This window comes from Euleptes europaea, chromosome 11, assembly GCF_029931775.1.
Source record: "Euleptes europaea isolate rEulEur1 chromosome 11, rEulEur1.hap1, whole genome shotgun sequence".
In the NCBI taxonomy this organism is placed as follows: Eukaryota; Metazoa; Chordata; class Lepidosauria; order Squamata; family Sphaerodactylidae; genus Euleptes; species Euleptes europaea.
Window position 1 is genome coordinate 63,109,248 of NC_079322.1, and position 26,894 is coordinate 63,136,141.

The 26,894-nt window shown below is 41.1% G+C and overlaps 1 protein-coding gene across 4 annotated transcripts in view; it reads right to left on the minus strand.

Moving 5' to 3' along the window:
• Nucleotides 1-836: 836 nt before the first annotated feature.
• The window catches only part of PARD3 (par-3 family cell polarity regulator), a 671,910-nt gene continuing 645,852 nt past the window's right edge, over nt 837-26,894 (minus strand). For all 4 annotated transcript variants that reach the window (XM_056857249.1, XM_056857250.1, XM_056857248.1 and 1 more), the window contains 3 exons: nt 18,115-18,235; nt 7,330-7,457; nt 837-1,628 (listed from right to left, as the gene is read on the minus strand). In XM_056857249.1, the coding sequence (XP_056713227.1) occupies nt 1,229-1,628; nt 7,330-7,457; nt 18,115-18,235 (649 nt within the window). In that variant the 3' untranslated portion in view covers nt 837-1,228. The remainder of the gene's footprint in view (nt 1,629-7,329; nt 7,458-18,114; nt 18,236-26,894) is intronic.

The following is a 26,894-nucleotide window of genomic DNA, read 5'->3' on the forward strand; positions in this document are numbered from 1 at the left end:
CATAAGGACATTCAAAACATCACCGCCAGAGCAATCTTTTTGTTTCAGTTATTTTTGGACACCAGCACATTTTCACAATGAGGTGGAGCAATTTTTTTCTCAGTTCTCTTTTTATTTATACATTTTAGTGTTGTTGTTTTTTTTACTGTGATCCCGAGATGCAAAAATACAGCAATATGGAAGCACAGAACAAATTGTCCAATGAGGCTTCACAAATTGTCAAAAAAGACAGTTTAAAAAAATCATTCAAAAATAGAATTTCATTTTACATTTGTCCTGCATTTTTCCTCTTCCGACAAAATACACACAAGTTAAATTACCAAGATATATGGAATAACTGAGCAGCAATTCACTTATTGTTCATTTGGGGGTTCAATTTGTATGTAATGAAAAGTACTTTATTTTTTGTTTAAAATCCCCCAATTCAAATAGATAATTGATAAACCAATTCAAATATTCTTTCCTTCACCATTCTGCAAGCTTCGTGAAGAAGCCATTTTTCTCCACTGTCCTTAGCTGATGTTAACTTGTACATACAAACAATTCTCTGTGATAATATACTGTATATATGGTTAGCTATAAGACAAATGCAACAAGGTCCCCAGGATAAATGAAAGATACATTTTTCCCCCGCTTCGGAATGAGGATAAAGCTTTCTGATAGAAGCCGAGAGTGTATGTGTGCAGCAGAAGGACAACAGTGTTTCAGCATACAAACATCTAAATATCTATCAAATGTAAAACATCAAGGGCCAGAGATTTTAAGCGGACAACTGCCTTGCTGCTTGAGACGGGTATGTTCCCCTTTCCCCTCAACCTGTGGAAAACGATAAAAGATACACCTATGTATTCTTTAATCGGAAACCAATGAATGCTAGATGTTGGTACCGTTAACTCACTGCAGAGCTGAACACCTCATTTAGCAAACAAAAAAAAATGCAGTTCAAGCAGCCACTGAGAGCACAGGACTGAGGCTAGGACACTTGATCACTAAGACACATCACTTGCCTAGAGTATGATTGTCAAATGATGGAAACTCCTTCCACAAATGTAACACTTGAGACACAATGGCAAAGACATAAGGCCCTCCGATTCTTTGCCGATATTGCTAAAGGCACTGAAGCAGACAAGAATTCCTTAGTACCTCCACTTGGAACAAAAAAAAAAGTCTTCCAAGAACAAGTCTCTTCATACGATTATTGCGATGGGAGGCGGGCTGTTTCTTGGACTCAAGAATAAAACGGCCTTCCCTTTTCTGGCGTTTGTAATCTGTTTAGCCTGGCAACCTGAGATGGCGAAGGTGGGACATCTTGCCTGAAAGGACCTTTAGGAGGGGCATAATTTGGGTCCTGCACTTTCTTGTAGGAGTCATAGTTGCTGGACCCTTCGGAAGATGTCTTTTTTTTCATCTGTTGCTCTTTCCGCCTCTGCTCTTGACGCAACAGCTCTTGGGTTTCAAGCATGACCCGGGCATTGAATCCATGGCCTCCCATGTAGCCGTTTCTTGAGCCCTGATAACTGGAATACCTTGGGTTTTCTTTTGCACTCTGGAAACCTTCTCCAGGAGAATAGCTCTGCTCCCGCTCCCAAGAATCTTGAGAGATGGAGCTTGCATTCTTTCGGCTTTGTCTGAAAACAGAAAGCAAATGTAAATAAATATGCATAGTCCAAAAAGGGAGTTCCTTCAAGACAACATGATGTTAAAAATGTGGTCCATAATTCAGGGAAAGGTGGGCCCATGTTTGTTTTTTTAAGTAAACATGGCATGCTCGGACTCCTTTCCAAACAGAGGCAAACTAGATTAGACAGATATTTTAAAGTTAAATCATTGGCATCCACAGCTGAGATCTGGATTGGGTCCACTCAAGAAGATGAGAGACAGTGTAACTATTTCACCCCACTTGGTTTTGCTAATCAAAACTATGCCCCTCAGTCAATCCAACTAAGTAAAAGGGAGTTAATGGATGCAGTTCCTTCTTAAGAGACCTAATACATTTTAGCTGAATATATTTACTGGGTTACTTGACACTGGCTACGCTCTATTGTAAAGTACAGCATGCTTAAATCTATTGACTTCAGTCGGCTTAGTATACCTGAATGTTGGACTAAGGCCACCAACTTCATAATGAATCTGCCTGAGCATTCAATTATTGACCATGAGCAGAATCCAATGTACGTTAGTGGCTACATTCCATTGATTCCAATGAGCGCTAATTACAACATATCCCACAGGTCTGTTCCAAATAAATAAGAGTAATCCACGTAACATTCACAGACCATTTTAGGCTGCGCCTAGATCAATGGCCTTTCATTTCAGCTCTATTCTTTACTGTCCAGTTTGGAAACTTTTTCGCATTTCTCCTTCTAGAGGTGCTCCAGTTCTAGTTTCTTGTTCTTTAAAAAATGAATGCCAACTAGACACGAGGACCTGCCTCCTGATCAAGTTGTCCTAGTTTGCTGGGGAAAGTATGCCCATGTGGCCTGCAATTCCCTCACAGTGCACACGTCCTCAGCAAAAAGTGGGCAAGAAGCAAAAGGACCGTGTGGACCCTTCGAACAACACAGACCCAGCCATTCAGGATTCCCTGATGTGATGTCAGAGTGGCAGCTGCTGAACTTCCTGTGCTCCCAACACGCCTGTCTTGTCTCTTTTGCTTAAGAATAACCAGCTCATCTTCAATTTGAAGGTACTCCTTGAGGCACTACACTATAAATATTCACAGTCTGACAGCTAGTTCTGGAACTGTAATTAGAACCTTCAAACAAAATGCCACTATAGACCTGGACATGAAAAATTAGTCATCAGAGGCTTGGCAACCTCATTTTCCAAAGGCCTGCCTGTCATCTTTTCAAGCCCCACAAGTTCAGCCTCCCGTAAAGGAACACTCTTTCCTTTCAGAAGTTGGTGAATCATAGTGGCTAAGAGAATGAGTTGTGATTGGTGTGTGTGTGAGTGAGTGACTGGTTCAAATTTTGTCTCTGCCACAGCTTCAATGGATGGCTTTGTTCACACAATGTCCCCTCATCCTCTGTTCCCCAACTGCAATACAGAGACAATACTAACCTACCTTGTAGGGTTGCTGTCAGAATTACAACTAGATAATATACATAAAGTATTTTAAACGATTGTAGGCAAATGCTATATCACAGAAATACAAACAAAAATAAACCCTAGACAATAATATGAAAATGCTCTATATTGCAGTACATAAATAATCAGTATACAAGATGGTAATCTGATAACAACTAATTTAGTTTGATTAAGGATTCAAAATGAATCTTGAGATTGGGGAACTATTTATATTTGGTTATGTATGGTTCTTGTTTACAGATGTATATTTGACTATTATGTTTTTTTGCAAACTGATACATAATTGTGATTGCTATAGTTGAATACTGTAGCGTGTGCCTGTATACTAATTATTCACGTACTAGAATATAGTGTATTTTCATATTATTGTCAATGTCCTCTTTTGAATGTATAGGGACCAGCTCCAATTCTTTTGTTGTTGTTGTTGTTGTCTATTACAAATGCTAAGCATTATATCTGAGCCCTGGCCTGGATGCCCCAAGCTAGTCTAATCTCATCAGATCTCAGAAGCTAAGCAGAGCTAGCCCTGGTTAGTTCTTGGATGTTAGACCACCAAGGAATACCAGGGTTGTTATGCAGAGGAAGGCAACGGCAAACTACCTCTGAAAGTTTCTTGACTTGAAAACCCTACTGTGTTGCCATAAGTTGGCTGCAACTTGACAGCACTTCACACACACACACACACACAATATATCTGAACATTCAATACAATGAACTTCAAGTGCCCTCTGCTCACCCACTGCATGTGAACATGTGAAGCTGCCTTATCCTTATTTTCAGAGGGTAGCCATGTTGGTGTGCAGTAGAACAGCTAGATTCGAGTTCAGTAGTGCCTTAAAGACCAACAAGATTTATGGAGTATGAACTTTCTTTCCTAGCTGTGGCCATGAGCTTGGACACCAAAAAGTACTACTGATGGAAGGATTTTCATCAGCAGATGACAATTTTCTCTCCTCCCCCATGAAATGCTGCTCCTATGGTCCCGTCCCACCCCCAGTGTCTGAAACTGGAGGTTCGAAATAGATCAGAGCAAACCAATGAAAATCCTACCTTCTGCCCATAGAAAAGTTAGAGAGGATCCAACTTGTAATGTTTTGTTTAAACTATGGAAGCATTCAGAAGATCTTCTCATTCCCTCTTTCCTCTTATTCCCTCTTTCCACTGACCTCAACATTGAGGATAGGAATTGCCACCTACTTGGGGAACCCCTCTTTACCTACTCTCCCAAACAACACACAAACCAACTTCTGGCATGCTCCAGAGTATACACAGGTTGGCAGCTAGCTTATAAACAGATAACTCTAGAACATTTCTTGACAGCTTATGAGGTTGTGAAGATAATTCAACTGTTTTTGTATGCTTGTGGTTGAACAACCAAATCTCATGGATACTTCCTGTGTGACCTTGGTATTTTTCTTCTTTCTCCATACAATTAAAGCTGAAAAACATGTTCATTCACCTATGTGTGGAATACTGAGACCTCAAAAAAAAGAGTTATTCCCTATCCAGAGTGACTCATCAACACTTTTGTTTCCCATAAGCCTTCTAAAATAACTCTGCTTCTGAATCACTTAGTGAAACAAAACTAATGGATTCAATGGCCTAAGAGAGTATAGCTGCCAAGGTTTTCAAGATGCATTCAAACCACTTCTCAATACCACATTCCAAAGTTGGAGTTAAATGCAATATTAAACAGCTTCACATTGAAAGTGACAAAGACTAATTGAGCGAACCTCGTCTAATCCTGTCTGTTATTCATAGGACGAGTTCAAAATTGGTCAGATTGTTGACACCACCTTCACAGGAAAGATACTGAAGTCATTTATAAACTCTGGAAACAAGTTATAAATATAACTGCATGAAATGTGGATTATGCATGTGGCAAAGAAACGACTGGAGCACGTATTAATTTGTTTGTGCGTAGATGTTTTGTGGACCAGACCTTGAACAAAATGTTTCCCTTGAACTGAGAATATATTTCTAGCTCTATGGAAGGATATTTCACAGCCTCTCATAGTAACAGAAAGAAATAATAATGCAACCCCCCCCCCCACCGCAAAAAAGAGCTTTTCAGCTGGAATTCATCAGAGACATTTGGAGAACGTTGAAAATGAAGTTGGGCTTGAGAAGTCTCAACAATGCCCCACTTTTTGGCTACTGACCTTGCTAAGTATGCAAGCAAGACACCTGGCAAATGCCTTACAATGCACAAGGGTTAGGTTGCCCTTCAGGTATTTATTTTATTTCACAAAGAAGAGCCATAACTACTCAAAATGCGTCCTGATTCTGTAGCTCGCCCAACAATAAACCGTTGCTCTTCCTGTGCTTAACGTTTCCCTTTTGATCTCACTTGGTACAACTATGACAATTTGTAGAGATTCCCTGGGATGTTCATTGTGGTTGTTAGTGATGTCTTGGGACTTGCACAGGGTGGGTTCACTAAACGAGTGTGCAAGTTTCCCTCCAAAAAAAGGTGCAGAGACATGTCTTCAGCAGCACCTCCTCTATTTGTGAGGTAAAGAATGTAGGTTTCTTACATGTGTCTTTCTCTTTTTACACAGAAGAAGTACCAGAGCAAGCCATCACCACTGACATTTGCTACCAACCTCTTTGACTAACCATAAATTAAAGAAAATCCTATCAACTTTTTTTTCTTAATTTACAGGTTTGTAGAAATTAACATCCTACTCTGTGAAGAAGTCTTAAAGGGTGGGGAATTACATGAGGAGAGGGAGCCAAGAAAAAAGACAGATAAATACGAGTCTGGCCCATCTACTTACCTAGCGTCCTTTCCAATCCAAACTTCAGTTCCAGTCCTCACTTACGTCATCCAATCCCCAATAAAGCAATTTGTTTCAAAATCTACCACATCCTCGTTGAGTCACAATCAGTCTCTTGGCTTTCTTTTTCCCACCCCACCCCAAATGAAAGATTCTCCCACGCATACCTTCATCCCTCTAAGAGGCCACTACTCTTCCCAAACTAGTCCCAACTTCTGTTCCCAAACTCCAGTGTTTTCTGAGAAGTTTTCATACTTACCTTCAACACCATTTCAGCCATCAATACCCAAAGCATTCAACACACATTTGAAGCCCTGGGGTGCTGCCCTTGGATAGCCACAAGCAATCTACCCCCCGTCCCCGGTTATTCAGTTCCCTTCTGGACAGCAGCCTGCGAGCACTCTGCCTATAAATCTTGATTTTAAACTAAAGTATGTCTATAGACAGCACTTAAATTTTGCAACCAATTAAATGTGTCAGAAATTTGGACGTGGCCCAATCTGATAGAGCTTTCTGTGGTAATCTCCCTGTTCACTCAATTAATTCTTTTATGACATATATCTGCACCCTCATCCAACATCCACTTTGTTTCAATCTATAAAGAAAGAATACTTCCCATTAGTCTGACTTCCCCTAATAAAGTTTATATTTATCTTCCCCCCTTTGTTATGTGAAATCACAATACATGAGGCCACATAATTTTCTACAGTTTTGAAAGCCAGATCCATGAGCTGCAGGACAGTTGCGATTTGTCAGCTGTCGAGAAGTACCTCACATTTCTATAATTTAACAGCCATGGCCCAGTGTGGCTTGGAGCCAGTGGAGCCTTTCCTTGAGTGGAAGGCCATCAGTCTATGGAGTATAACCTTCTTACCTCCCCCTCCCTCTGTGGCCCCCAATTTCCCATCAATTGCAGTTCCTGGGGTTCTCTGTCCCCCCCAAAGTGGCATTTTGGGGGGTATTTGGGGCTGCAGCTTGGAGAAGTAAGGAAGATATAACCCGCTAGTGGAAAACATTCCTCCCACAGAAATACTCCATTAGCAGCAGACTCTAATCTGGAGATCTGGGTTTCATTCCTTGCTCCTCCACATGAGTGGCGGCGGACTCCAATTTGGAGAACCGGGTTTGATTCCCCACTCCTCCACATGAGCGGCGGACGCTAATCTGGTGAACCGGGTTTGTTTCCCCACTCTTCCACATGAAGCCTGCTGGGTGACCTTGAGCTAGTCACAGTTCTCCCAGATCTCTCTCAGCCCCACCTACCTCATAAGCTACCTGTTGTGGTGGGTGGGGGGGAGGGGAGGTGATTGTAAGCCGCTTTGGGACTCCTTATGGTAGACAAAAGCGGGGTATAAAAACCAATGTTTCTTTATGTCTACCTTCTATAAAAAAGGGCATGTTCAATTGCTGCAGTTCTTTCTTCTCTAGATGGGGGGGCAGTTTCAGATGGTTGCCATACCTGGGTAGTGAACTGTACTGCCGCTGAGCTTGTTGGAAATTCTCTCTTTCTTCTTGCCGCTGCTTCTGCATCTGAACTTCTACCGATACAGAATGCCTGCCACTTTGAGAGTACGTCTTCGAATGTGGCTAGGGTTTAAAAAAAAGAACCAGTTATAGCAATGAATTATCACATTTTGACTCCAGAACAATAAATGATATTCCTGTCTGCAGTCAAGTAGAACAAAACAGCTTTATCCACAAAATGGTTCAAAGGAGGCTTTTAACATGAAGTTTTTTTAATAGGATAAGTATAAGGAAAGGCCGCCCTGACCTGGATGGCCAAGGATAGCCTGATCTCTTCAGATCTCAGAAGCTAAGCAGGGTCAGCCCTGGTTAGTATTTGGAAGGGAGACCACCAAGGAATACCAGGGATGCTATGCAGAGGAAGGCACTGGCAAACCACCTAGTCTCTCACCTTGAAAACCCTTTAAGGGGTCGCCATAAGTCGGCTGCGACTTGACGGCACTTTACACACACACATAAGAAAAGGCCATGCATCTTTAAAATATTATAATCCTAGGAGAAGTTCTGCCAACTGTGTGAATCCTTATCTCTTCTGAAGTTTAGCTGAGGCCCAGAAGTTCAATCCCAGCCCAGGCGACTTCACATTGACTTCTGCACTCGTTAGAAAGTGCAGGCTACATAAAAGACAAATCCAAAGGGAAGTCTTAAGAATCTTATACACTTGGAGAGAATCATCCCCTTTGCTGATTTTCTGCAATGTCAAAAAGCCAGGATTGTTTGGGTCCCATGGGCATCATGAAACTGGAAAATAAATGGTTATTTTTTTTTTTAACAGGGTGGCTGTTGTTGGGTGTGTTTTTTTGTTTTTTTTTGAAAGCGTGACATAACAGTCTGAGACAAAAGGAGGTTGCTGTACGGTTTAGGAAACCTCAGGGTCATAAAAAGCCTTCATATTCACTTATAATATCTCCACATTGACAGAATTTTAAAAATATTACTGAGAGATTAGCCTGTTCAGAAGAAATGTCAAAAAAACCAGCATTAGAAATATGATTAAAAGTGATTTTTTTCTACTCCCATATAGTTAACTCTATGCAAAGGTTTCAGAACATCTCAGTAGGATTCTGCAAAAGTTTACCAGATGAATGGGGATTCTTTTTTAGAATAAGTAAATTACATAGGTGCGTGTATGAATGAGAGTAAGTCAATCTTATCTAGCACAATTTTATCCCTTCCTACTTCTAAGGAGCTCTGTGCGGCCCATATAATTTCCCATTTTATCCTCACAACCTTGAGGTAGTTTAGCCCCCAGGTCAACCAGAGAGCTTCATGGCAGATCCTAGTTTTACATTCTAACCACTAAACCAGTGGTTCTCAACCTTTTTGCTCCATTCCCCCCTTTCACCATTGTTCAGAATATAATTCCCCCCTTCCCAAGATAGACATAAACTTTATTGAATGTTGCATATTAAATTAAAAACAAACTACAATTTTACAGATTGCACATAATCAACAGGACATCACACTTTGCTGAATAGTGGTCCCAATTCCTCCCCTGGAACCCTAAAATTCCCCTGGGGGGGGAATTCCCCCCTTATTGAGAACCCATGCACTATACTACCAACTCCTTGCAACTCTGGCCAAATGAGGATTGACAAACTCCCTTCAGCTTGATTTGGAATTGGGTAATTGTAAGCATACTTAGAGATTACGTGGGAACATTGTTTTTACCAAGCATTCCAAAATGGCAACAGTGTAAAACACTGTTGTAGCTAATATAAGGAACTTTTAAAGCACTTTTGACCTTTAAATGTGTTTTGAGAGAGAGAGAGAGAGAGAGAGAGAGGGAGGGAGGGAGATCAGTGGCTTTTCAACTTTGTTTCGATTATAACTATTTTATAGTAAATGGTATTTTAATAATTATTTTCATTTTATTGTAAGCCAACCAGGTGCTCCTTTGAATAGAAAGCTGGGCTACTAAAGATCTACATAAATGACAAAAACAAACTTGAGGATGGGCTTTAGGTTTAAATCTATGTATGCCCAATCCAAGCACGATCCTAGAGTGACATTCTGTGCTCCATAATGAATCTAGCCTGCCACGGTTAAATCCTACTCTCTTCCTCAATCTACAGAATTTAAAGCAAGATCCAGAACACTAAGAAGATACTCTGATGGGCAAGAGATGTTCTTCAGGCACATATGAACTGCGTCTAACTCCCACTGAGTCGGAAAATATGCTTCCCAGCATGGCTGATGAATAAAAATCTATACTCAAAACTGTGACTTTGTAACTGACCGACAGTATATTTTAGAAAAATTATTTATCAACTTCATTTCACATCTGCACTTAATTTTTTTTAAAAAAAGAACTGGAATATTATACATAAAAATGAAGGCTGGAATGCCCTCTCCCCACAGAGGAAAAATATATCTTCATGCATTGGAATACAAACTGTGCGCACAGACGAGAACTCTCAAACTAGTTAACACCTGTACAAACAGGGCAGCGCAAGTCAAAGTATAATTATTGTAATTCTTTAAAGCTATCAAACAAAGCCGGCTCCATCTTAACTGTGTAAATTGCAAAGCACTCCAGCCTTGTCTGGGAGGAGATGGGTGACAAGCACTGACCTTTTAAATCAAATAGTGGTCAAGGCCGCCAGGCTGTATTATACAAATAAATACATGTTTGTGGCTTCCACAGTGCAGTTTAAATAAAGATGATCATTACGGCGCTGAACATTTTCTAAGCAAATGACATGCAAAAAGGATGATCGATATGCACTTTCGGGTGTGTGATATTAAGGTATCAGACGGTGACATTCAGAGGTAATTTGAGACCTCAGCAGAAGGAACATGTTGCAGAACACTGGTGTTGTACAGGTTGGTGCAGGAGAGAAGACAACACAAGGTGTTGACATAAGGTGTTACTCTTCGATTTTCCTTACAGTCCCTGCTTTACTTTCTCCTTTATCTTTTTTTACACTTTCTACTTTGTCCTTACCCTGACCTGGATGGCCCAGGCTAGCCTGATCTCATCAGATCTCAGAAGCTAAGCAGGGTCCGCTTTGGTTACTAATTGGATGGGAGACCACCAAGGAAGTCAAGGGTCGCCGTGCAAAGGAAGGCAATGGCAAACCAGCTGTGTAAGTCTCTTGCCTTGAAAACCCTACAGGGTTGCCATAAGTCGGCACCTTACATGGACACATACTCTGTCCTTTTCAGTTCTTGTAGGTTATCCGGGCTGTGTGACCGTGGTATTGGTATTTTATTTTGTGACGTTTTGCCAGCAGCTTTGGCAGGCATCTTCAGAGGAGTAACACTGAAGGACAGTGTCTCTCAGTGTCAAAGTGTGTTGGAAGAGTAATATATATATAGTCAGAAGGGGGTTGAGTTTGAGCTGAGTCATTGTCCTGCAAAAGTATCAAAGGTAATGTGCTAATCATTGTCCATTTATTAAAGGAGTCACTGATAGGACGGAGAAACTTTTGAAAAAACATAACCTACAAACAGTGTTTAAACCCACCAAGAAAATACAACAGATGCTACAATCAGCAAAAGACAAAAGAGACCCCCTCACCTCTGCAGGAGTATATTGTATACCTTGCAGCTGTGGACAAGTTTACATTGGGACCACACAATGCAGCATACAAACAAGAATAAAAGAACATAAAAGATACTGCAGACTTGCCCAACCTGAGAAATCAGCAGTGAGAAACCAAACAGGATACAGGGTCTTATTCCAAGACACTGAAATACTGGACAATTCTACCAACTATTTTGTCAATTTGCACAGAGAAGCCATTGAAATTCATAAACATCAGCACAACTTTAACAGAAAAGAAGAGGGTTTAAGAATGAATAAGGCTTGGTTTCCAGGCCTGAAAAACTCCAGACTAACAAAGACTACAGTCCACAATAGCCATGCAGATTAGCTTTGGATTCCACATGTTAACAGATCACTTCAGGATACAATGGCTCCACATTAACATACCACACCCTCATTAGCACATTACCTTGGTACTTACAGGACAATGATTAGCACATTATCTTGGATACTTTTGCAGGACAACGACTCAGCTCAAACTCAACCCTCTTCTGACTATATATATTACTCTTCCAACACACTTTGACACTGAGAGACACTGTCCTTCAGTGTTACTCCTCTGAAGATGCCTGCCACAGCTTCTGGTAAAACGCCACGAAAGAAAATACCAAGACCACGGTCACACAGCCCGGATAACCTACAAGAACTGATGAACTCTGACAGTGAAAGCCTTCGACAATATTCTGTCCTTTTCCTTTCGGCAGTGAGGGGATCTAATCTGCCCAGCAACTAACTAAGGTATCCCTAAGCTACAGCTATCAAAACACAACAATTGCTAGAGAATCTGGTTTATGAACAGCGAGTTGAAGGTTCACTTCCTGGCATCTCTACTTAGAGGATGTCAGCAGTTGTTGGGAATGACTTCTGTAAGCCAGAGACCCTGGAGAGCCACTGCCAGTAAGAGCAGACAATACTGGACTAGTCTGACTTGGTATGATGAAGCTTCATATTTCAATATCAGAGGAGTTACAATCAAAATACTTATTTTGCATGGAATGTATCAGCTCAGATGATAACAGCTTTTCCACTGGTGCAAGTGGGAGAAGTCTCTTTTGACCTTCAGAAAGCCTATATCAGGGACCTTTGGAGCCACATGGACAAAGAAGCCGTGGGAATGGGGATAGGGCGAGGAAGGGAATCGGGGCCCTCCTCCCTCTTGCACCTCCTGAATAGATGGTTGAATCCAATCCTTAATTCATATTTTATATTTAGCAGGCTAGCGAGTGATGTTTTGAGCTTATCTGATTACCACTTGCTTTGTTTCTTAAGGATGAAGGCTATATCATCATGCAGTGTAAATTCAGTCAATTCAAGAAAGCAGAGCATTATAGGAAGGTTAGACTGAAGTTATGGAATGTTAGTCTAGGCTGGAATCTTTACTGCCTATGATCTAGGCAGATCTGTATAAACTAAGATGGTCCAACGCCCAAAATTTCTAGTTTTGCTAGATAAAAAGCTTCAACAATTATTGCATTTGAAAGCTGCTTCAAGTTAACTGAAGTCCACTATGTCCTTAATTCGTTCCTTCTACATGGCAGTACTGTTAGACAGAAATAGATTGCCTGCAAAACTCCTAAATTTATAAATTACTACAGATACGATCAGTCAGACTATCACTGGGAAGTCTTGATTTTTAAACCGTACTTTAATTCAAAAACCCTCACAGAAGAACTTTCTTTGATCTGACTTTAGAGGCCTCCAAAATATCTTTGTTCCATACTGTATTGTCACAGTACTGAAGAGTAGAAGAATAAGAATGTGGGTATGATAGAGAAAAGTTTGATTTTTTTAGTTGCAACAATAATTTTAAAAATAATTTTGTATATGTAGCTAGAAAACAGGTTGTAATTTCTTAATTAGATTTATATTCAATACAAATTAAAACGGAAGTATCTTTTCGTCTGTGTTTGTTCTTTTTCATTTTTCTTTATTTTGTTTATTGTAATCTTGTTAACAATAAATTTAATAAAATGCTTTGAAATAAGAAATCTGCCACAGGAAACAAACAAACAAACAAAAACAAAATCTGTTTGGTCACCACAGTCCATCACGTGGAAAAGGGCAGTGACAACATATGATGTCAAGGACAGTGAAGGCAAAGAAAAGGGAAAATGAGGCCCAGCAACAGCAGTAGTGAAGGGAACAAAGGGACTCAGAAAAGCACCAAAGGGGGAAAGAGTATGTTTACGACTGTCAAGATAGAAGGCAATTGTTGACATTCCCACAAGAGAACATGAAACTAGTAAGTTGTTTCAGCTCAGCTTGAGATGAAACTGACTTCTGTTATGTGCAGATCAAGCCTCTAACCTGTTGCTGTTTCATTCTAACCCCACCGAGAATGAATACCCTCCTCAGGGAAATTCAAAGCCAGTTAAAGAAAACCACAATCTGCTGCCTGACACAGTTATCCAGCGAGTGAACAGCTACACTTCAAGGCACATCGTCTTCATCAGTTTGTGTTTTATACTTTTAAAACTCATTATTAATTAGGAAAATCAATTTGCTTAACCTATAACGCCTACACTGGTTGGTAACAAGGACACAGGGGTGGCTACTGCATCCTGAGGTGCTAAAACAACTTGTGCTAATAAGCAAATTAACAAGAGCTCAGCTCTGCGCTGAATGGACACGTACTTTATACTACCTATTAACTGGATGCATCAAGTATTACAATGATACCAGGCCAACAACAGCTACAAGGATATCCGTGATGTTTTTTTTTAATGTGGCCATGTTTTTATTTATGTTGGTCTGGAGAGAAGAACATACCCATAATATCATATGGGTATCTCCCCTTCCTAACACCATGAAAAGCCAATGAAAAGAAATTAATTATCTATGGCTGGGGGGGAAATGGTGCTATGAATATCACTCATGGAACACAAATTATTATTTTGAGATGGGTGGAGAGGAACAGGGTATCCAAGCCATAGTATAAGAGTTTCAGTTGGCTAAATTTGATTATCGCCTGATTTCTGAATCTACTGTGTGACCTTTATGTAGCCTCTATCTTGTATACTCTTACATAAGCAGAACCTGCAGTATATCAGAATTTCTGATAGTCTTTGATGGATATGAAAGTATGATTATGAAAGTGTTGCAGAATATATGTAAAGTCTGAAGATGTTAAACTGATCCAGAAACTCAGTTATGGTATTCCAGACCATGTAAACACACACATGCAAATACAGTTCCAGTGTACACAGGGGCTTCCTCTTTAACTTACATTTTGGGGATATAGCAGAAACAGAGGTGCCCCAATTATGGGCACAACTATGGAAGCCCCCTTCTTGTGCAGGATCATGTTTCGTTTGGATCCCTGGGGAGCTCTGATTTGGGATCACAACATTAATTATTTGAAAATGTTCAAATAGATATGTCATCAAACAAGAAGATCAACTCAAAGTTACACATTTCTGATCACCAAAATGATCAGGGGGCTAGAGCAACTGCCCTATGAGGAGCAGTTAAAACACTTAGGGTTGCTTAGCTTGGAAAGAAGGTGGTTAAGGGGAGATATGGTAGAAGTCTATGCAATTATGCATGGTATGGAGAGAGTGGACAAGGAGAAGCTTTTCTCCTTCTCTCATAATACTAGAATGCAGGGTCATCTGCTGAAGCTGGAGGGTGAAAGATTCAAAACAGATAAAAGGAAGTATTTCTTCACACAACACATAGTTAAACTGTGGAACTTCCTGCCCCAGGATGTGGTGATAGCTGCCAACTTGGAAGACTTTAAGAAGGGGGGTGGACATGTTCATGGAGGATAGGGCTATCCATGGCTCCTAGTCAAAATGGATACTAGTCACAATGCATACCTATTCTCTTCAGGATTAGAGGAGCATATTAGGTGCTGTGGAACACAGGCAGGATAATGCTGCTACAGTCATCTTGTTTGTGGGTTTCCTAGAGGCACCTGGTTGGCCACTGTGTGAACAGACTGCTGGGCTTGATGGGCCTTGGTCTGATCCAACATGGCTTTTCTTATGTTCTGAGCCATGTTCTTAAGGTTATTTTTCGTGCCTAGATTTGTTTTGGAAATGTCTTTACAAAGATTTTAACAAGAGTGCCTCTTATCCATTACGGTTATTGGACAGACTGCCTTTAGGACAGGAGTTTATTAGTTATTGGCAGGGTGGCTATAAGCTAAGGCAGGAGTGCCAGCTCTCCTACAGCCAGCCAGTGGAGACACTGCCAACAAAATCATAGCACAATGATTCAGGGGTGGACATTTGCCCACTGTGAACTGGAGAAAGATACCTAGTCACACTGCTCCAACAGGCCCTGGAAACTGTGGCAAAAGACACACACACACACACACGCAAACACACACATACACATATAAAGAGAGAGGTTGGATGTATGCAATAATCCCCATTTTATTTATTTTCCTATTTAAAGCCACAACCCAAATCATACCGCTCTGCTCCTAGAAGCCCTTCTATAAGAAACTTATAGATATGTTGTCCCTTCAAAGTTCACATGGCTCTGAGGATGGATAATAGTTTCTCAGTCTGAACCAGGAGAGAAATGTTGGCTTTCATATCATGGATTTGAAGGACTTTTCTGGATTTAAAGCTTTATGTCCATCGAAGCAGTAGTCCTCCCCCCCTTTTATACCACAAACTAGTTCCCTCAGACTCATACATGTGTTTTAACAATAGACTATACACAGGTGTGATTTTTCCCCCTACCACCATACTTAAAATAGAAAGACCAGAACAGCGTTTAAGGATATGGTTTGTGTGCTCTCCCACAAAGCACAGTTTAAACTGCCGTTATGTTTTTCATATTTTTTGATATTTACTACATCTGGATGCATTTGGGGGAAGAGCACCTCTAAGCTAAGACTCTGAAGCCATAGACGCAGCTGAAGAGATGGGTTTTATTGTTCCTCAGCGCTGGAATGACTGTGTACATTCAAAATGGATGAGGTCATTGTTTCATCCTTTCCAAGCACAGTGATCTTATACAGACTGGGAATACACAAGGCGGGGGGATAAATTCCAAGGTACATTGGACTTATTTTTCTAAACGTATGTGTCTCTATAAAATGGCAGGACGTGTGCCATCCACACATAGAGACACACATAGTGAGAGAGCACTATCTATAGCTTTAACGACAGACCAGGTCCTCCAACAAATGCGACAATAAGGTTTGGGATTAAAATTAATACATTAAACAGCATTACTGTCACTTTAAACTCATTTGCATGATCAGCCCAATAGGAGAGCAATCCAAATTGTTTGGAAGGGGAAAAAAAGAAGAAGAAAGAAAGGAAAGGTCAGCGTTCTGACCCTCAATTTAGGAAATTATTCAATTCCTGGGGTAATCATCCTGTCATCTAAATAATTCCCCACTCACTCATTGCAGAAATCTATAATACAAGCCATGGTCGTCTGTCTAGAGTTGCTATGGTACTTAGATAGACAACATTTGGCCCACGACCTTCGGTAGTTAAGTTCTCGAGTCCCAGTGACCACATGTTTTTCTCAGACAGTTTTCCCAAGATCCCTCAACCCATTTCATTCCGAGATTAAACAGAAGACTCTCTGCGTAGTGAAGAAGCACAAACTCTTCCCAGTACCCTCTCCAAGAAAAAGGAAAGAGATTCTGAATTCCCCAGACATATCTGATAAAAAATGGGCAGACATTAAACAAATAAAACAAAGCAAACATTTACAAAATTCACCAACGAATCAAAAATATTTTAAAACATTGTATTACAGGGAGGCCTAGAATGAACATTAAGTATTTTTCCTGAAGTAGATTATTCTAGACTATGTCAGTCAATCTTTATTGCAGTAGGTAACCAGCATAAGTCAAGTGAGACCATTATAGCCCCACACACAAAATACACAGCCGTCAATACAAAACAATACTTAAAACTATATACCTAAAAAATACCCCTATAAAACAGAATACATAAACACAGACCCAGAAAACCTAGAACCCATTAGTCGTCTTCTTTCTTGAGTTCTTTATGGATCCTAATAGCTGCAGCCAGAAATCTGGCATACACAAGAGAAACCTGAGGATTAGAATCCACTAAAAGCAGGTTTCCTAACTCACAATCTAAGAGACCAAACTATGTTTGCTATTATTTGAATTTTCAGTTGAGTCAAGAGCACAGAACTGAAAAGGGCTGAAATTAAAATTTACTACATCTTCCCTCTAAAGTTAACAAACATGGCTTGCATATTTACAAAACATGAGGCATAACTGAGTGAGTGGGCAACAGTGCAGCACATGAGAATAAATGTAAATAACTGTACAGTGATCCATACTGGGACAAAATAATCTCAGCTTTATGTGTACATTGTAATGGATGCACTATTGGCCAGCTACCTGGCATGTAGCTGTTTCTTTTCAGTGAAACAGCCAGGAACCAGCAGACTTTGGCAATTGGACTCTATGGCATTGAAGTCCTTCCCACCCCAAACTCTCTCCCTCCTCCTCTACCCCAAAAACCTCCCGCTGGTGGTGAAGAAGGACCTGGCAACCCTAACTATCATGAGTTTCCAGTTCTTCAAGCAGAAGACAATATGTACAATGAAAGGATTTAAACTCAGGGTACCCAACCAGGAAAGGGATGTTGGGATTGTAGAGGACAGCTTAATAAAAATGTGGACTCAGTGCATCGCCACTACAGTGGAAAAGGCAAATTCTGTGCTAGGGATTATTACAAGGATTACATATTTTATTTGAAACTTTGCACAAGCAAAGTGTCTTGGTTTGCTAACTAATGCCCAAATAAATCACATAAAGTCGAAGAGGACAGACACACCTTCAGATCAGCTTCGCCGCCTTCATCCAAGTTACACAAAGTTCTGCTAATGAACCAACTAGGGAGAAAATATTTTATATGACAAGAATAATACTTTAGGCGTTCAAATATTGATGTGGCCCAGCTATGCTCTGCCATAGGGCAGCCAATATCCTATACACAATGGACAGATGGCAAGGCATGATATTAAATGAAATTAGGAATGTTGGAGGCCCAGATGGAGACAAGAAGGGTCAGGAGTTTAAAGGTCATCCAGGAACTAGAATCTAATTGCACTGTTATTGCATCAGGGGTTAAGGATAAGAGTCGAAGCAGAGGAACTGAGCTAACACCAAAGAACTTTGCACAATGCTGTATATTGAGCCTGTAGGTCAACACTCACCCATGGCTGTTCAAAACTGTAGGTACGTCTCCGATCTTCTACATCCTCATCTTGCTTTGCCTGTTGAAATTCTTGTCTTAGACGCTGTATCCGGTCATGATTGCTGGGAGTTGACCGGTTGCTAAGAGGCAAAAGATGAAGGGGAAATTAATATGCTTGCTTAAAAAAAAAGATGTCTGTCTTTTTCAGATGCAAAATAGCACAAGGAATCTCATGATTAGGGCCCAAGGCTGTGTAGCACCCTTGGCCATCATGGTAGGCCCAGACAATAACATTAAAAGACAAGGTAGACATTAAACAGGTCTACAGAGAATCATATTTTATGCCTGAGGTACAGTAGGCCAGAAGCTTCTGAAAACTTCTAAAATGGCATCTCAAGTTATCAGAAAATAAGTTATTCTGCTCTGATACTGGCCAGCTCTGATCTGATAAGTGAATTCCGCCATAGTGACACTTCTATACATTTTTAATACTAAAATCAGTAATGTTACATGCAAATTGATGGTTTGTTGTAAAGTGACACTGTAAACGTCATCAGCAATCATTTTGCTCTTCTGCTTAACAAAAACTAGATTAAAGGTAATCAAGGGTATTTCATAGTGAGAAAAAGGTAATATACTACTAAACACATGTTTGTGTGTTACAGCTGCCTCAGATGGAGACCATTTTACTTCACTCCACATAAGGGCTTTTATCACATGTTGAGCTATTTATGTGCAGACTGGGCAGATCAGGCAAAGTTTACCACCTACCAGGAGCAAATGAGAAAGAATTGTTTGGAATGGTGTGGTATGGTAAAATGTACTTGATATTTATTGTGAGAAGGGTGAGACAAGAGATGGTGGGGGGAATGTGAGGCAGCCATCAGTGGTGAAATGATGTCACTTCCAGAGAAAACATGGAAGTGACAGCACGCTTCTTTAGGAATCCATAGAGATTCCTACAATTCCTAGAGAGCTGTGATGTCACTTCTGGCCTCTAGGGTTGCCATCTCTGGGTTGGAAAATACCAGGATATATTTGGGGGTGGAGCCTGGGGAGGGTGGAGTTTAGGAAGGGGAGGGATCTCAGCAGGTATAATACCATAGAATCCACCTGTCAAAGCAGCCATTTTATCCACTGGAACTATTCTCTGTTGTCTGGAGATCACTTTAATATCAGGAGATCTCCAACCACCACCTGGAGGTTGCCAACCCTATGTCTAGGTGCTCCTGCAAGTGACATCATGATGTTGGGCTAATGGCCATTTTTAAAAAATTCTCCTGCCACCTCTACAAGCAGAAGCTGGGGGTGCAGGATTCCCTCTGTACTCTGGGGTGGTGGCAACTCTGACTGTGAGAATGAAGTCAATGGGTAACACTGATGTTAGCTGAATAAGAACTGAGCTGAATATCTGTTCTCTTTCTGCAGTTAATTTAAAGCCTGTGTATGGCCAAAGGTGCAAGGCAAAGGGATTTTAACCTTTGGGTTGTTGTTTATGGCCTATGGCTCTGTGTGCATCGTTCCAGCGGAACCATCATGAGCTTGGGCAGTCCTTGGGGAACTTTCCCTACTTGAGATTAGTATTGGAGGACTGTTGGGGTGTATATGTATTTGTGCATTGCATTTTTTATGTTTATTTCATTTTGTAAGCCACTCTAAAGCCCCAGTGTGGGAGAAAAGTGGGCTAAAAATATTCTACGTAAAGAATAAGAACGATTCACTGCTGACAATATGTGGAGCGATTTAAAATGGCCATCTCACAGAGGTTGTAAACTGGCCCGTATCCACCATATTCTTCATTTTGTTATTAACAGGGCTATGTCTACAAATGGGAGCATTTAACATTTTCGATTTTTAGAAAGTAATACAAATAAATGTTGTTGTTTTTTAAAAAAACCACAGAATCCTTAGAAAATTATTCATCTTCTTGCTGCAGTTGGAGCTGAAGTCCCACCGGACTTCTTGCTACAATTTGGAGATGGCACTATTGGATTACTCTTTCCAGTCAATAGGATCCTGTCACCCTTCAGGTCTGTTTCTGACGTCCTTTGAACTGATCAGCCTGATTGCATTAAAAGGTTAATGGGCATGTGGAACATTTTACCACGTGAAACCAACTACAGTCCTCATCGAGGATATAAAACGGCAAAATAGAGATCAATGTGGCCACCCAATGTGCGCTTTTCTTGGGGATATGATCCATTCAACTCAGTGGGAATTAGTCAACATGCAGAGGATGCAGCTCTAAAGATGGGCAAAATCATCACGGCGGTGCTAACCACTCTTCTTTCACCTTCCAAAGCACTCATGTTACAGCTTTTATTTTGTTTTTAAGAAGTTTTATTAATAAAACTGGACAGTCAGCAGTAAATATATAAATAAAAACTAAAAACAAATAGTCACATAATCACGTAAAGTCAATACTTTACAACCCTGTATCTGTAGCCCCTTCTTGCTTAACTGAAACCATATCTTATTATAAAATGGACATTTCTATTCTTTGAATGGTTCTTGTCCATAACAGGTCTACACTATTAATATCATTATTATTTTTGGTAAGTGGTTAGCTTCACTAAAATGTATACCTCTTTTATTTTTGACAACAAATCATGTATCTTAGGGGAGGTTTTCTGGTTCCTCTGCCTAGCAAAGACCATTTTAGCTGCAGTTAATATATATAACACTACTATCCGTTGGTCTCTCGGAATTTCGGGATCATGTTATTGCTTTTTGTGATGTAAACATTACTTGATGTCACCTCGAAATTATTCAAAACCAAAGCTTTCCCTAATGGCAACTACAAATGCATCTAAAGGGCAGCTTGACATTTTTGGGGCTACCCAGGCAAAGCCCCCCCCCCAACTCTACCAATCTCTGCCTTCCCTTTGCTACATGGGTACTTAACTCTAGATAACTCTCTGTCCCCCAAAGTTAAAATATTCTGGCTTTGGCGTTTCCTGGCTTTGCAGACTAAGGCCAACCACCATTAGTCATCTAAGGATTTCTCACTACAATCTCTAATGGGAGACCATTAGGAAAATATATTTAAGAAGATGGGGATGTTTGCATTCAATCCTTCAAAAACCTACTAGTTCCATCTCTTTCCATGTGCTACATCTTCATCATAGGTTGTAAGGCAGGAGTGTCAAACTTATTTGTTACAAGGGCCGGATATGACATTAGGGTTGCCAGGACCCTCTTTGCCACTGGTGGGAGGTTTTTGGGGTGGAGCCTAAGGAAGGCGGGGTTTGGAGAGGGGAGGGACTTCAATGTCATAGAGTCCAATTGCCAAAGCAGCCATTTTCTCCAGGTGAACTGATCTCTATCAGCTGGAGATCAGTTGTAATAGCAGGAGATCTCCTGCCACCACCTGGAGGTTAGTACAAAAATGCACTCCTATGTAAAAAGTAGACTCACAACCAAAATGAACATAGGTCGATCAAAATCACTATGCAAGGTATTGTAAGAATAATTCAAACATATATAGATACAATAAAGTCAACATTATACATACGCATCCGAGTGTCTACTAAATATCCTGATATGGTTTTGTAAAAAACAGAGCTAAACAAAAAGTTACACAAAATTAACTTCCAAGACATCGTTGTATGCCATAAACAAAGTTTCAGTTCCCTGGACTTTCACTCTGCTGCTTGGACTCTTGAAGACTCAACTGTCATCTTCTTTAGGTGCAGTTCTACTTTTTACCAATAGTTAAGGAAGGAAGGGTATGAGGGGCTGGCTGAGAAACTCCCTTAGACAAAAAGTTCCTTGGAAAGCCCCCTGGTAATCAGCTGCCACCTCTCAGTGACCGCCTGAGAACATCTAGACTGATCCAGTACTAGATCAAACAGTACTAGACCAAAGCAAAACAACACAATGAAAACCTTGGGAAATACCTTTGAGCAAATTATGTAGTGCCCATGCATTCTGGCATGTAGGGATTAACAGACACCTTTATCTTAAAAGGCTTCTCAGCAGCCTTACTATCTGTTACATGGCCACTTTGCTATTGCTTACAACCTATCTGTGTCTACTTTTGGTTCTCCCATAATAAAATTGCCTTTCTTAACTCTGACTGAATTGTTTTATGGCAGAAATATATATCATTCCTCTACAGCACCTGCCCTAATTCTACTTAGTGTTCTTCAGTTCAATTAAGGGCTTGAAGGTCTAAGCTCCATTTTGTATGAGACAAGGACAGTTTTACTGCCTAAGCGATGGGGCAACTTGCACCAGGTTTGCGCTTGCCCCACTGATGCCTGCCAACTTACACAGCGTTAAACATGTCCTCAGCAATTTCATGAACGCGACTTACACAACGTGCAATCTCCAGCCAAGGCTGGAAAAATGCAATGTAAGCAAAGCTCATGTAGGCCAGAACTGTCACATATTTTCAGTAACAAGAACCTACAGCAATGGCCGTTAAGAGTCTCAGATCGTTAAGCAATATCTCACTATGATGTCATGCTCTGAAGTACAGAGTTGTAATCCTTTCAGAACGGACAGATTGTCAGCATGATAAAGTGGATACAAGCAAGCTACGGAACAGGGATGACTAAAGCTTAGGGGAGAGAAAAAACATTATTGGTCTGACAGAGGCTGGGAAAGGGAGCCCTACCAGTAAAGCCAAGCAATAACACTACTGTGAAAGTTTAGCAAACACACACTTCTCCAACTTGGGGGGTTGTCTGCACCAATCATGCCTGTGTGCAGGAAAGGATCTGGGTGACCTATCCAGCAGAATAAGTCTACAGATAGTAGTTATAAAACATGAATCTAATAATTGGGACCTCAATCACTGCAAACCAGTGAGTAAACATGCCAAATTGTTGTGTTAATTAAATCCTCTTATGCTCATATGGCACTTTGGGATCTTCAAACATACCGTATTTTTCCGTGTATAAGACGATGTTTTTTTCTTTAAAAATTTAGTAAAAAATTGGGGGTCATCTTATACACGGAATACACGGAAAAATACGGGTGGGGAAGAGAGTAGGGCCCATTGGAAGGCCGGCCACCGGCCGGTCAGTGCAACCGGGCACTTCCCCACCCATCAGCTGACGGGCGGGGAAGAGAGCAGACGGGGAAGAGCCCGATTGCCCTGGCTGGCCAGCATCCGGCCTTCTGATGGGCCCCACTCTCTTCCCCGCCTGTGTTTTTCCGTGTATATGATCCCCCCATGTATAAGACGACCCCTGATTTCTTAATTTTGGGTTCAAAAAAATAGGGGGCATATTATAAATGGGGGTGTCTTATACACGGAAACATACAGTATGTTACTTTTTTTTTTTTTTTTTAAGAATCATGTCAGATGTCCTTGCAGCCACAGGTAGAATGGAAGGGAAACAAAGGCCTGTCTGAATGAATTTTAAAAAGGCTGCCTCATGGACTATTAATGGCATCCTTGTTCTTCTGGCAATGCATTAAGACTGCTGAATGCATGCTTGCCAAAGTTCAGAGCAAGCTGAGTGTATATTAAATTGGACCTCTCTTGTTATTGCTTGGGCAAGATAAAATAGGTAAAGAGAATGCAGAGCAGTGTTAATCTACCGTAAAAGCTTTTGCTGGGTTTAATGGAACTCAAACAGTTTCCCATCTGTCCAAAACAGTGCTTACTCAATGCATATAGGTCTCGTCTGCAACTGCAGACACAGATCATGGAAAGCCGGTGAGACCCATCATGAAATGCTATAGAAAATATGTCTGGAGACACCTGAGAATTAATTTTCATATAGAAACCACACAGTTGATTGGGTGAAACATTAGCATGTCTACATGGTTTTGTGTTTCAGAAAGGTAGCCATATTGGTCTGCAGTAGAAGAGATCGATTTGAGTACAGTAGCGCCTTAGAGACCAGCAAGATTTTCAGGGTATAAGCTTTTGAGATTCAAAGCTTGAACTCTGATACTTGAAAGCTTATTATACTCTGGAAATCTTGTTGTCTTTATGGTGCTACTGGACTGTCAGCAAGGGCATCCAGTCGAGCCCCGGATAAGCAGACTCCGTGTCTCCTTCCCACCTCCCGTTCTCATTCCTTTGATCGCCAGGCATTAACGTTTCAATAGAGATCCGATGTGAGATCTCTGGCGCCGCGGAACTATGCCTGGGAGCCCGGAGATCTAGTCAATTTCACCAGGAGGTTCTGTAGAGGGCAATCAACGGCTAACACTTCCTTATTGTCACCTTGTATCCTTTCACATTCAAAACAACTCTGCTGCATCTCACCCTTTCATGTCCTACCATTGATGTAACCAAATGTCTTGTACGTTCCCTATAAAGATGACCAGTATTTCCCCAACCTGTATTCTGACCTTAAGTTTGTATAGACATGCTGAACCCGTTTGCTTTCTTAATAAAACTTTAAACTCTCTGCAACGTCTGGAGTGAAGTTTACTATTACTGAGATGCAACGAGGTACTGAAGTCTGACATGGACTCAAATCTTGCTCATAATTTGGTGAGTTCAGCATCTGTAATCTGAAAGTGATTAGAAAACTGTATCAGAGATAAGAGTATCAGCAATATCCATGGGGTGGCCTATCCTTTAGCATGCCATAGATGAAAACAGGAGCATGTTTTTAACACAACTGTTCTTGTTCAACAATTGTTGTCCAAGCCCTTCCCTGCCAGTCACACATGCTGCAGACTGAACTAAGTCCAGTAAGTTCACTGACTCCACATTAGCTAGTTCTCCATTGATTTGCAAGCAAGTTTGGATCAAAGCCGTGCTAGAAAAAACATAACAGATTGCCATGGAGAATAAGCCACACCAGTTATAGCATGTGAAATGGGATGCTCCACAGGGCCTTAGTACTCATGCATGTTTGCTTTTGTGCAAGTGCATCAAATGACAAGATGCACATGTGCCCCCACTCAACTTTAATTCTGCGAGATCAGAGGAAGGGGCACAAAAGAAGGAGAAGCAGAGTTGGTTTTTATATACCGACTTTCTCTACCACTTAAGGAAGAATTGAACAGGCTTACAATCACCTGAGAGATCTCTAAGAGAGCTGTGACTAGCCTCATGTGAAGGAGTGGGGCAACCAACCCGGTTCACCAGATTAGAGTCCACCGCTCAAAACCACCACTCTTAACTACTACACCATGCTTGCATCTACCAAAACTTATCACACAAATGTTGTAATAAGGCATTCCTTAAAGGTGACAATAACAGCTGTATAGGAAGATAATTCACAGTGGGTAGCCGTGTTAGTCTGTCTGCAGTAGTAGAAAAGGGAAAGAGTCCAGTAGCACCTTAAAGACTAACAAAAATATTTTCTGGTAGGGTATGAGCTTTCGTGAGCCACAGCTCACTTCTTCAGATACAGTTAGAATGTGAATCCATCTGTCTTTAAGTAGAGGGGAGTGAATTCAGACAAGCATTAGTATGAAAATGTTAACAGTATGAAAATGTGAATAGCAGGCGTGATGGGATTAGGTGTGGTATGCAGAAGAATCTGTGATGTCCAGGGGAGAGATGGGTGTGGAGAAATCAGCATTGGTAATGAGCCATGAATGCAAGGTCTTTATTCAGACCAGGTAAATGCATTGACTTTAGTTTGAATATCAACTGTAATTCAGCAGTTTCTCTTTCCAATCTCCCTTTGAAATTCCTTTGTAAGAGAACTGCTACTCTTAAATCTGCAACAGAATGTCCTGGAAGGTTGAAATGTTCTCCCACTGGTTTTTGAATATTGTGGTTTCTGATGTCAGACTTATGTCCATTTAATCTTTGTCTAAGAGACTGACCTGTTTGTCCAATGTAGATTGTGGAAGGGCACTGCGGGCATGTGATGGCATAAATCACATTAGAAGATGAGCAGGAGTATGAACCTGAGATAGGAAGGACAGTTTTGCTGGGGGAGGTTCCAGAAAACAGGGATTGCCCACAAACACAGGAGGCTGCCTTATACTGAATCAGACTATTAGTCCACCAAGGTCACTATTGTCTACTCAGAATGGAAGTGGCTCTCCAGGGTCTCAGGCAGGGTCTTTTACATCACCTACCACCCGATCCTTTCAACTGGAGATCCCAGAGAATGAACCTGGGACCATCTGCATGCCAAGCAAATGCTCTACCACTGAGCCATGCCCTCTCCAAGGTCAGTACTGCCTACTCGGACAAGCAGGCAGCTTTCTGAGGTCTCAGGATGAGGTCTCACACCACCTACTACCTGATCCTTTTAACTGGACATGCTGGGGATCAAACCTGGGACCTTCTGTATGCAAAGCAGATGCTCTACCACTGAGCCACATCCAGTCCCAATGAAAATGGGAAGAGCTGAACATACAGCTGATGGTTAGGGGGTTTAAGATGCTCCCCACAAGGCTATGTTCTTTCATTGTGTTTAATGACATACAATATTACAGTTTATTGAATTGTAAATTTTATTTTATTTTTATGGTTTTACCACTATAATGATTTATGGTGTGGTAACTATTGCTAGGAGCCCTGTGGCGCAGAGTGGTAAGCTGCAGTACTGCAGTCCAACCTCTGCTCACGACCTGAGTTCGATCCCGACGGAAGTCGGTTTCAGGTAGCCGGCTCAAGGTTGACTCAGCCTTCCATCCTTCCGAGGTCGGTCAAATGAGTACCCAGCTTGCTGGGGGTAAAGGGAAGATGACTGGGGAAGGCACTGGTAAACCACCCCGCAAAAAAAGTCTGCCTAGGAAATGTCGGGATGTGACATCACCCCATGGGTCAGGAATGACCGGTGCTTGCACAGGGGACCTTTACCTTTTTTTAACTATTGGGCTTGGGGCTTGGTAAGAGAGGCCCAGAAGATACTGACCATC